Raw genomic sequence first — 13389 nt, 5'->3', positions numbered from 1 at the left:
CTGAACTATCCCAGAATTGATAGTTTCCATTCTATGTATGAAGTCTTACAAAGTAATGAAAAGTTGTGCTTTAAATAATAGGCCTACACATTTCATTTTAATAAGAAATACTAGAAGATTTACTTTTGATTTTTCTCTCTTCTCTTACTAATCATATAGAAATAACTATTATAAAATCATATTTCCTAAGTACTTACATAACCATTGAACATATGGATAATTAAAGTCCTTGATATCTCCAGAACATCACAAACTTTTTAAATTCTCCATTTAAACTAATTTTCTATTTCCATTGATGAAATACGTTGCAAATTGTATGAGACAGTGCACAAGAAACACTGCATATGTTTAAATTGTGATGCTGCCACTTTACTAGCTGGCTTATCTCAGGCAAGAGAAGTAACCTCCCTAAGCTTCAATTTCATCTGTAAATTGGGAGCCATTATGAGAAACAAGAGAGATGATTCTTGTTAAGCTCTCACACTTTTAAAATGTCAGCTTAAAATATCCCTAAAACATATCCTGACATCTTACTGCATACTTAAGATCAAAAAGAGAGAGAGAGAGAAAAAAAAAAAAAGCAGTATTGAGCTCCTGGACAGTCAGGGATGCACACCTGTTCACTGAGTCCTTGCTAATTGAAGCATGTTCCACGAACCAGCAGTGTTCGCTTCACCTGGGAACTGGTTAGAAATGCAAACTTGTAGGCCCCACCCTGAAACACTGATTGAGAATTCTTATTTTAACACAATCTCCAGATGATTCCTATCCCCATTAAAATTTAAGCAGCACTGAGCTAAGGGACGTGCTCCTGTATACAGACCTTACAGCTTGTCTGAAAAAAAAATCGAGTCTCAGCAAAAATTATCAATGTTATGGATCATGGAGGTCACTTTCCAATGGTTAAAATCATAAACATTATATCTGCATATTATCTATTGTGCTATATGGACTTCAAATTATCTTTCCTGGGTTACTGAGTTTGATGCACAAGTATTTGTGAGACATCTCTTTATAACTTGCAATAATATTTATAAGTGAGGGCCATTATGAAGGCAGCTGAGAATTTTTTTTTTTAACTCACAATGTAACTAAAGTATAAAACAATCAATAACTCCAGATCTGAGCCTTAAATCCTAAAATCCTGATGTGGCCCTATGGCTTAACCCAAATTCCAGAGACCATGTAGCCAGTTCCCTAATATAGACAACATTCTAGCAACTGGGGTGAAAGGGGTGTGAACAGGAGCTGTTGCCATTTAGAAACAAAATCTAAGTAGGGGCTCTAGTATATAATATAGGTGAAATATATACTGTGGCTCAGAGTGGGATTGCAGCAGCTATTCTGACAAATACTTTACCAGCTTAACATTCCTAAATTGGAAGAAGCTCCATTCTTACCACCACCAACTCCAGGAACAATTTTTAAGGCAATTTCATGTGGTATTTTTTATAGTTAAATATTTTTAAATTAGGGGCCAGCTTTTGTATAAAAGCACATGTGCTTAAACTGTACTCCATCTCAACCATCTTTAAACTGAAATGTGTCTGAATTGGCGGGGAGCAGTGGCTCATTTCTGTAATCCAAGCCCTTTGGGAGGCAGAGGCGGGCAGATCACTTGAGGTGTTTGAGACCAGACTGGCCAAAATGGCCAAACCCCATCTCTACTAAAAGTACAAAAATTAGCTGAGCATGGTGGTTGGCACCTGTAATCCCAGCTACAGGAGTTGGAGGCTGCAGTGAGTCAAGATCGTGCCACTGTACTCCAGCCTGGGCGACAGAGCAAGACTCCGTATCAGGGAAAAAAAAAAAAAAAGAAATGCATTTGAATTCTGCTTTATCACAACCATCTCTGAACTGAAAAAGTGAATTCCTTTCTGTCCCTTCCTCATACTAAGCTCCCATATCATTATGTTTTATTTCATTCCTAATCTATAATAATTTTATACCATTTATAAATACGTACAGAAAACTGAAGGCCACACACCATTTTCAAGGTAGCCACTGGAGAGGCCAGTGCGGCTGAGTTGTGGTTTTGTGCATTTGGTTGAGGACGTGGAAGCCACGGCTTTATTCTCCAATGGGAACTATGTTGTCCCTTTACCTTCATTGTGCAGCTGGGATGTCGGAGTTACTACTTTCCACGTAATTGCCAAAATCAACTTCAAAGATGCTTTAAATTGCCTATGTCTCATTCTTCCCTATTCTTATTTCAAAAATGTCATTTTGTATTATCTCAATTGAGAAGAAAATAAGTTCATTTTTTAAAACAATTACTTAACAGCACTGGAGATAAAAAGTTGCATTTTCTGCCTGTTTTTCTTCTCTCTTAAATTGGGTGTCCTATAAATGATACCTAGATTATGGCTCTTTTGCTTTGGTATAAATCTGAAATCCTCTTACTTATTTCAAAGCCTTATGGTACTAAGAAGGAGGACTAGCCTTCTGATCACCTAAACAATCCCATTTTGGTCCCCTAGAACTGTGCTAGACAGTTTGATTTAATTATTATTGCAGACAGATTTGCATAATGCTTTCTTCTGAAAAGTCTTAGGACACTTAAGCAATGTCATTATATGTGCAGAGAAATTCTTTTGAGAAAGTGTAATGGGACATGAAAAATAATAAAATCCACAAAATACATTTATTCAAGGATTTTAATAATGAAGAGGAATTGCAATTCAGAATGAAGAACTAGAAGCTGAGTACTCTATTATTTTTAAATAAAACATGATTAAATAGGCACAGTATAATGCCTTAGAGCCAGAAAACAGTATCTGTGTTACATCTACCGGAAAACCCACTTTCATATCAGAAAAAAGGGGAGGTCAATACATTCCTATGCCATCTGTGGAATTTATTGAAGATGCAGAACAGCAATTACTTTAACAATAATTTTCTATGAGTGCACCAGACAACGTTGTTTGTGGTAAAACAAGAACGTTTGGGCTTCCACTGACTATCTCTCATTAAAATATCTCCCATTAATTGCCATTTTCTTGTCAAGGTTGCTGGGGAAAGAGAAAAAAAGCCCCCTAATGCCTTTTCTAAAGATCTAGTGAAACCCGGAGAAATGTGCTGTTTTCAGGCTTCCCTCAGCACTGCCACCTGGTGCTCCCTTGCCAAAGGAAGAAAAGATCTGGGACCATCTGCCCTCCAGCCTGGGTGACAGAGCGAGACTCCGTCTCAAAAAAAAAAAAAAGAATAATTTGGCAAAAACTGACAATATTTAAAGTGTCGTAGTCTTTGACACAGCAACTCCATCCTTAGCAACTTACTCTATAGATAAAGCCATAAGACTGCACCAAGATTATGCATTAATGGCTTCCTGCAATATTGTTTCTCATAACAAACATATAAATGAATTAGAAACATCAAAATATCTTTAGAGAGGGAAGAAATAAAATAATAAACTAAATGGAACAATATGCAACTATTTTTTATTTAATATGAAAATATCTCCAGTATATGTTATTAATAAAAAATAAAGTTCAGGAAAATGCTTAACATCATTTATAATACATAAAAAGCCTAGACAGGCAATGTGAGTAGATGCATGAAAAGTCATCTGGAGGGATACACAAAAACCGGAAGTTTGGAGGAGAAAGAATAGGGAGGTTTTTATGGTTCATTTTATATCTGTTTGCATGGTTTGCATATTTATTATACACATGCATTATTTTTAATTAAAGCATTAAAAATACTGTACTAGAATTGGGAAGAAGGAATGGTAGACTTAAACAACTTACACTACCCAGGACTAGAATACAGGACACAACAGCTAAGTCACTGTGACATTGTAATCACTCTGTGATTCTGCCCTACATTTCCCTGGCATTCCAGCTCTGCTATGAGCTGACTAACAGTAGATTTATATTTTTCTAAAGATCATTAAAACATATCACATGCTGTCTCAGAGTAATTAATCTGAAGGCTGTACTGTTAATTATTCTAGTTTATTAATATATTGCCAATTCAGTATTTTTCCACTGATTTGACATTTATCAGTTTTCATAATGTTTAAAAGGTAGCAGCATGCCAGCTGCCTTTTTAAAGGGTTTATTTTTTTAATTAAGATAAAATTAATGACAGTACAGTATTTAGGAAGCCTACAGGATTATCTTAATGCAATCTCTCTTTAATAAATTTAGCTATTTGTCTTTAGAGAAAATATTCCCTATCAGAAGCTCATTATCTAAAGTAATACACAAATGAACTATTTTTCTTGCCCATTTGTCACATATACGTATAGAATTATAAAAGTGTTCTAATTCTATGATTTATTCAATGTTATTTCAAATACTAAATTAAAGTAATTTTAGTGAGAAAAGAAGGTCCAGACCAAGGCTGAATGAGCTGAATGAGCTTTCAGCTCATTCAATTTTTTGCTGTGTCATAAAATTCCTTACTGACTACAGACTTTCAAGAAATATTCTTAAAACAGTGCATCTGATATGTAAAACAACACACCTTTCATTTGATTGCTACTTCTACCTTTTTCATTATTACATAATTCCTCTCATTCTATATTGGCATTCTGTTCATGTGGCCCCTCGTGTCTCTATCATATCAACTAATTTATAATTGTGTTCATGCATGAGAACCTCCAGTACATCCTGAATATTTCCCAGGCTCCCAGCATTATTGTAAAAACAGCTATGTCTATTGGTTATTTTGTTTCAAAATTATTTTCTTTTTTACCATAGCCTACATAAATTATGTTTTCCCCCTCTGTTAAGAACAAAAAAAAAATTGTTGGTGAATTATATTGTGCTGATTTTTGTTGAAAAGTCAAGAACACATGTTCAGAAATCTCTGATTCCATTTTATCAGATTATCATCCAATTTTTAAAAATCACTAAGTACTTGAGCAGCAATCATTTAATCTCCACTACCCCTACTTTGCTATGCATTTTAAGGTGACAGGACCAGAATCATCTATACTGATGTGCAAATAAAATAAGCCTCCAAATTACTACTTCTATTAAAAAGAAGAAAATTGTTCTTTGGAAAAGTATAAATACAAAATATTTACTCTTACTTTTTATTATTTGATATTAATGAAAGCAGCCCATAAATAGATTAAAAAGGCACTCATCTTCCTTAGTCACCTGGGAAATAACAAACTTAGGCTGTGGCACAATATCATTTACCAACATCATTTGTCATAATGTTACAATTAAAAAGACTAAAAATGCCAAGTGTAGGTGAGGGTGTGGGGCAACTGGAATTTTCGTACCTTGTTGGTGAGAAAATAAACTAGGATAACCACTTTGGAAAACTGTTTGGAAAATTGGTTTTGTCATAGAGTCAAACAGTTTTACCCCCTGATCAAATAATTCCACTGTTTTAACTATATGCCCATCAGAAATACATACATAACTAAGACCAAGAAACATGTAAAGAATTATTCTAGGAGTACTCTTCACATAGCACAAATTGGCAAACTACCTAACTGCTGTCCAACAATAGACTGAATTGTGGTACACAAACACAAATAAAATATATGCAGCAATAAGTAAAACTGATCTGCAATGGACATTACAATGATGCAATAAGTATGAATGAGATGCAGCTACATTTTTGATCCTCATCAAAAATATGGATGAGTCTCACAAAGATGATTCTGAGTAACGAAGCCAGACACTCAAATCAGTACATAATATTGACATATTAGTTCTGGGTTTCAACCTTGATTAAGATATGCCCACAATATTGGGGAAGAGAATGGCCTTGGGGAAATCAGGACACAATTTGAGAGAAAAAAATTACCTTGTATTACATACTATTTGATCTTATAACGTCACTTAATCTACCTGGCATTATTCTTCCATAAAATGGGGATAATAAAACCATACCTCCCAAAAGCAAATGGCTGTTTCAAAGAACCCTTGGAGTACTATGTAGCTTTAAGATCTAAAGGCAATGAACTAATAAGATCATTTCACTACTTTATAATTTAATAAAAACATGGGTGACCCTTTTAATAAAAAACAGTAATAATAGTTAACGTTGTTCTAGGCACTTTACATTTATTACCTATTCAATGCTTACACCCTATGAAGTAGATACAATTGTTATTTCCATTATACAAATGAGGCAACTGAGGCCATGAGAAGTTAAGCAATTTGACCAAAGTCTCACAGCTAATAAGTTGTGGAGTCAGAATTCAAACCCAGAAAATCTGACTTGTAACTCACAGAATTAACTACTGAATATGCAAAGATATTACAGTAAGTCCACTTTAACTAAACCAAGACTGCTTTTAAAATTAAGTTTAAAATAATCTGATGTCTAATCAGCACAGATTAGAGATTTAATATATTTAATTTAATATAGATTATTAAAGTGTAATCTATATTATATAATGAAACTCTGACCTTGCTCAACCAAAAGAATGATGAATTTTATTTATTCATATAATTCTGGACTCTGAGGAAACACCACTTTAACTGTTGCTACTAGGCAAATACCAACCAGTTCTGATGGTCACATTCCCATTCCCTGTATTTGAGAACTTTCTAATAATGGAGGAAAGACATTACAGCATCAGTTTAGATTTGCCTCAGATTCCCTATTTTCATCAACCGCCTTTCCTGTGAAGCACAGCTCTGTATACAAGCCTGAATCTACAATCAACATAAATAAATAAATAAAGGCACGCATCCATGTAATAGCATGAATATTCAGAAAAACTAAATTGTTTTATAAATTCAGTGACTTTTGGTAACGTTCAATTTCCTAGAATTTCAATCAATTATTTTCTGATAATTCTTTTTTTTTTAAATCTGGGTTGAGATTTTATGTACTTTAATCATATCTTGACGTAACTCTATTTCAGCGTTAAAGTCACCTAAAATATTTATACTTTCCATTTTCTACAGCTATCTTGAATATGTGTCACTAAATCTCCCTGTTTGCTAGTTGACAGCCTGAGACCGGGATAAAGGATGTGGAGGAGATGGTGACTGAAAGCGAAGAGGATGAGTGGTGAAAGCAAACTCTGCTGCCTAAGACTCAACTAGGATTCCAAAACACCTCTGGTGAGCTTAGCTACTGGTCGATAAAAGTAGATCACTTAGATTAATTGTAACAGACGGTTTTTTTAAAAAAAAGGAAAGCAGGCTGTCAAAGCACAGCACTTTCAGATGGAACTTCTCTGAGACCTCTAACTGCATGTTCCTGAATGGCTTGGAATTCTCCTTATTAGGAAGATGGAGATAATACCTATTTATAGAGCTGCAAAGATCAAATGAGGCACAAAGTATGTGTCTTGTAACCTATAGAAGCAATATGGCTTCATTATGGCTGTAATTACTATGGCTTTAACGATTTGGCCTTGGCATTCCTGCCTTTGGATTTTATCCTCTGTTTAACTCCAGCACACTATTTTAATGGTCCAGGCAGGAAATTAAGCCCCTCCTCCCAATGCTTTGTTTACGTAGATTCAAATAAAGAAAACGCTTGGTTTCTTTCCACTTCTTTCCCAGAACAACAACCTTGTTGCTATTCACCAGTATTTATATTCAGATAACGAGCTGGAATTGAAGTTGCTGAGGGAAAGTACAAAGGAAGCTGCCAAATAGGACTGCCCAGAAATGGGCAAACAACTCTGATGAAGCAAGCCTGAAAGCATTAAAGGAAGAACAACAAAAAGTGACTGGCCACATGCAGGTGTTTCGTTCATTTCAATCTTGGCAGAGTCACATTCAGCAGTTAGGTTATATGCTTTACCTTCCAAGGGCTTTAGAAATAGTAAGTGATTAATCTCTTTAAACAGTTTTCAATAATAATCTATTTTATCGTGTTTTGTCATTAAAAAGGCAATTGAGCAGAAGCATTTCAAAGATAGGATCAGTGTAGGGTCTAAGAAGAGGGCTTATATTCATTTAAAAGAGTAAAAAACATAGGAATTTACTTCTCCACTAAAATTAGATTTTCATAAATTTTAACAGTGACATTACTGTGGAATTAACATAGGAAAATAAGACTGTTTCTCCTCACATGCAATGGTGATACACACACACATACACACACACAAGACATCATAGGTATGTGTAACTATTGGTTTCTCCCACTGTAAATACATATGAAAATCTGTACTATTTAAGCAAGTCAGTCAAAGGATTACTATTACATTTATTTTAAGTATTATTTGTCTTCTACAAGACTTTTCAGAAGCACGTTTTCTGGATATTGTCAGTGACTTATTTTTAAATTGTGCTTTGCGGAGACTCATTCCCAAAAAGAACCTCTAAGAATATGCACCATATGAACTAAATGCTTATTTCCCTACAGGGAAATATCTATGGCTGTTTACTGAAATTTCTTGCTAGCTCTAGTAAAATGTTTAATTCATTAAAGCTAAAATTTCAAATCTTTAAAATAACAAGCAAACATAGGCATGAATCTTCTCTATTCCATGGTACTTATCTTCTATATCATTAAATGTGAACAGAAAGATAAAGGCACTTTATACTTATTATTTTTTGGCCATATCTAATGAGAGCCTATGACTTTTTTTTTTTTTTCATTACCTTGTGGTCTGCTCACTGATTACTCACTTCCAGGTTTAACTATTTTCTATATGAAGCAAACAGTTGGTTTTCAATCATTAACACCAAAGACTGCCCGAAACACTCTTCATTAATGAATCTCAAAATATTTTATCATTTCATTATGTCTAACTGCATGCTTATTGGGAAGAATTCAAGCATTAATCCGATTTAGTCTGCAGTTTACTCCTGGTAACAGAGACAAATGGTAAGATCAGAATTGAAATTTACTTCTGACGAATCTCTCACAATGGCCCGTTATTTTAATCAACCCATATCTAATAACACTGACAACACTTAATGAAAATCTGTCATATCCATGAATGACAACATAGAATTATGGATGGAAAGAAGGATAAGAGAAGTTAAAGCAGGGCCAGGTGTCGTGGCTCACGCCTGTAATCCCATCACTTTTGGTGACCGAGGCAGGCGGATCACAAGGTCAGGAGATCGAGACCATCCTGGCTAACACGGTGAAACCCTGTCTCTACTAAAAATACAAAAAAATTAGCCGGGCATGGTGGCGAGTGCCTGTAGTCCCAGCTACTCGGGAGGCTGAGGCAGGGGAATGGCGTGAACCCATCAGGTGGGGCTTGCAGTGAGCCGAGATCGCACCACTGCACTCCAGCCTGGGAGACAGAGCAAGACACCGTCTCAAAAAAAAAAAAAAAAAAAAAGAGAAGTTAAGGCAAAAACTATGATTCCTTGCTATCGTATTATGAATATGAAGTCATATATGTATATATGGTCCTTCTTCCTTCCTCTCTGCAACCACCTACAAAGAAAACTATATGATATTACCACAAGCCTCCTTTTATTAAGAGAAGTCCCAGAAAAATGCAGATTATTTCTCATCAAGAAAATTAGCTAGTGACATGTAAGAAAAATTGTATTCAATCCTTCCTAGTTCCACTGAATCGACTTGACTAGGCTAATATACTTTTATGAGATGGATTGGCTTCAATGTAAAGCCTAATAAAATTAAATATAAATGCATTCCTGAGGGAGTTAAACCAATGGACTATGAAGCAACTTCCTGATTTTTCTCTGATAGCTTGTCACCCTCAGCAGCTGTAGCACATTGCTACTGTCCCTCTCTCTCTCCACCCCCCTTCACTTATGCCCACTTTGTCTTTTTGAGAGTATACATATAAATACACTTGCATTTACAGAGCTCTATATATTCCACAAACTTTAAAACAACTCAGTTTTCATGTATGTTACTACTCCTTTGTGGAAAAAAAAATAGCTAAATTTTTCAATACTCTTTTTAACAAAGGTTTAAGTGAAGTCTTTTAAAGTATTAGAAACATACAGAAATTATTTCCACTATTTATTGAATGATCTAGAACCCAGTTAAGGGTAGTTACAGATGATTCAAAAAGTATTTTCTGACATCAGAAGTGAACTGCTATATAATGACTGCTAAAAGGCAGAAAAGCTTCCACACACGGTGGTGTGAGCCTTTTTTTCCCTGAATGAAGGCCATGGCCCTTATCTACACTGGACAATCCTATAATAATGTGGACTTCTGTTGTTTGGGCTAATGGGACAGCATATCTTCTGCTGCTGAAGGCCACTTGTGTCATGGATTTCCTTGGTTATTGTGGCCGTGTGGACCATTCTTAATCTATTTGGGAGACACTTACAATAAATAGTACAATTAGTGAAATGCCTTCTGGTAAGTTTCTTACACATCTTTCCTACTACTATCACTATATGGAATAGATTACTCCAAGAAAAAATTGTCCTACTGGAATAGGGGCATAGCATTTTAAAATGGAAAAGAACTAATCAAGCAAAACAGAGAAATTATTCTTCCTTTTTTCCATCACTTCTGAAAGCTATTTAGCTTGCCTAGATTAAACCAATGATGGGTGAATGCTTATTAATACAGAGCTTTATTTTTCTAAAGAAAGTATTCATCATAAAACTTATACTCACATTTGCATTCCTTACAGCATTTGCCATCCACATACGCAAGAGCCGACTTAAGTGGGCAGTCAGGATTTGGGCAGATTAGAGTTTCACACTGAATTGTTCCATTCTGAAAAGGAAACAATATTTAAAGAATTTCCATGTTGGAGTTTAGTAGTTTTCAAGAATTTTTGAATCCATTCCTTAAATTTTAAACTCTTCATATGAAGAGAACAGAAGAGGCCATTGCCAGGAGGGGAGGTGGTGCTGACAATCACCACAAGGAGGCGCCAAACTGGAGCCAAGACCACCATCAGGAATTTGATTCCTAAAGGTGGCCAGAGCTCCCACGTAGCTGGCTGCTCAGGGTTCCCAGATGTTTTATTGACTTCACTACACCACATTCCATCTTTTACTCAATTTGACTTTTGCTCCCCATTTTAAAAATTTAGGAACATATTATGTTCCTGAATAAAAATTGTATCACGCACACGCACATGCACGCGTGTGTGCGCGTGCACACGCACACACACACAGAGTTCTGAACGACTTTTGATCTTTTTATATGCAAGATACTCTGTTTTTGAATAAACTGGATGAATTTTGAGAAATTTTTTAAAAAGCCTAATTCACATAGATGTCTGACTTCTTTCCAGAAAACCAGCTTTAACAGATGAGTTCATGTGTAATTTAAAAGTTTAAAACCAAACTCACTTTGAACTTTTCTTTGAAAATGAACATATATTTCTGAACTCATAATGCAATAAAATATTCCACTTCATTCGAGAGCAATTAGCAAAATCACATTTATTTAAACTCTATAATTTGTATTCCACCGTATTAGTAAACTATTAGATTGTCCCAATCATTTAAACTCTATCATTTGTTTATATTGCTCAATCTGGACACAATATTTAATGCTGCATATGACTTAGTTTCATCAAAATGCACTCATGAAAACACAAGGGAGAAAAATCTCTGGAAATATTAAGGATAAGAGGATAGTCTTCTTTAGGAATCACTTTACCTCATTTAAATTGCTAACTTCATGTGTGTACTGATAAACTTTATAGCATTCCTAAACCATAATCATCTTTAGAACCTAGACAGTGTTTTTAATAATGCAATACAGTTCTTTAGATATGACCAGGTTTGTTGGCACTTTAGTGTTGTGTCTTGAGGAAATGGGTCTTGAAATTTTCATGATTACATTGTTTTAATAAATTTTTAAAGAGTGGGAGCATCTGAGTTCCCTTAGTCTCAACTCAAATAGAAGCCATACCAGGCATGTGCAGTTCTTACAGCCGTCTGTCCAGGACTCAAATTCTCGGTAGGTGGTTCCCTTCATGGTGCAAGTCCTTTCACAATAGCACTGATCCAATCTATTCATTCGCTGTTCAGCTCGAGACAGCTGTGGCACAAAAGAAGGGGTTTTACATTGTTCATCCTTCCAGAAACACAGAAATGTGAAACACTCCAGCAGGCATCTATTTTTTTTAAAGTATGTAGCAGTAACGATGGCTGTGCTCATCAACCACTTGCCATAAACATATTTAAGACTTTAATTTTAAAGAATGTTTTTTTCTCCTTTTTGTGATAAATTTGCTCCCTGCCTTAGAAACAAACAACATAATTTATATGACACAAATCAAAGGTTAATTCAAAACAACATCACTCAAATGCAGAGAAGCATTTTCCATTTAAAAGAAAAATGTTTAATTTCATTAATATGCTTATTCAAGCAAAAAACACAATTCAGAATCTGTGTTGTATAAGAAATAAATCATACACCATACAACACAACCATCAGGTAATCTGTAACTACTATACAAAATTATAAGTCTAGTGAAATTGTAGGTAAACCTGATATGTGCTTAAGATATTAGTAAATAAACCCAGAACTGTAACATAGTGATAGAAAGCATTTATGGGACCATTTCTTTGATACAATTCTAGTGTCTATATTCTTTACACTGTCCTCCTGCCTCCTTGCTTGTAATGAAAAACTAAATAAAAATAAATAATAATAAAAACTAAACAATAAATCCTCCTGTAGTAAGCAGTGTATAAATTAGGTAATCTGCCTCATTCCTGATTTACTGAATCATTTGTTATACAGATGGCTAGGATTTTAATATTTATAAGCCTTCCCTTAAGCAGGGATTTAGAGTCAGTCCTAGCAAACAGTATAGTATAAGAAGAGCCTCGAAGGTGAAAATCTATGGTTATAAAAGGAAGTACTGGGAACATCAAGGATTTTTAAGCTTCCTCACTGTATTTTTGAGTAGCTTTTACCTTGGCTGATGTTTTGGCTAAAATATCCTGTAGCTCCATGATTTTCTGCACAAGTCCATGGAAGTCATTGCAAGTTGGACAGGCTGGAATTACAAACACTACATTTGGTCAAGATGCATTTATAAGGGGTTCAATCTGGTTAAGTCTATGCTGACAACTAATACATGGGAACTCCACAGTGCAAGAACAAATAGACTTACTGCGATTAAGATCTGGGCATTGAGCAATAAATCCCTGGGGCATGACAAGTAATTGCACATCTTGCATTATACCCTGTGTGTGAAAAATAGAAAAAAAGAGACATATTACTTTCATTTGCTCAAATTATGTTCAATGGTCAAGTTCACGAAGGAAAATATTACAGAACACACTCACTAAAATCCCTGAGTAAAAAGTCTTTGTTAATACATTATTTCCACTTTATACCAAAGGGAAAGAAATTCATCGGGCACAATAGATGATTACCCAGGTATTCTCTTATTGATAATGTTTTTAAAGCCTTAAGATTAAATGTCAAGATATAATTAAGAAGCAATAGTTATGTTGTTTTGAGAAGTTATTTTTAGTTAGCCACTGACGGGCTTGAAAATGACCTTTAAAAAAATCAACCTGATAATAATTT

The 13389-nt window shown here is 34.9% G+C and overlaps 1 protein-coding gene across 4 annotated transcripts in view; it reads right to left on the bottom strand.

The window, feature by feature from the left end:
• Positions 1–13389, bottom strand: part of LOC105470100 (neural EGFL like 2) — a 435684-nt gene that overhangs the window by 256277 nt on the left and 166018 nt on the right. For all 4 annotated transcript variants that reach the window (XM_071071837.1, XM_071071835.1, XM_011721849.2 and 1 more), the window contains exons 7-10: positions 12968–13040; positions 12768–12850; positions 11755–11883; positions 10500–10602 (exon numbers count right to left, since the gene is read on the bottom strand). In XM_071071837.1, the coding sequence (XP_070927938.1) occupies positions 10500–10602; positions 11755–11883; positions 12768–12850; positions 12968–13040 (388 nt within the window). The remainder of the gene's footprint in view (positions 1–10499; positions 10603–11754; positions 11884–12767; positions 12851–12967; positions 13041–13389) is intronic.

The sequence above is a fragment of the Macaca nemestrina genome, chromosome 10 (assembly GCF_043159975.1).
Source record: "Macaca nemestrina isolate mMacNem1 chromosome 10, mMacNem.hap1, whole genome shotgun sequence".
NCBI lineage: Eukaryota > Metazoa > Chordata > Mammalia > Primates > Cercopithecidae > Macaca > Macaca nemestrina.
This window is presented reverse-complemented; position numbering and strand designations above follow the sequence as displayed.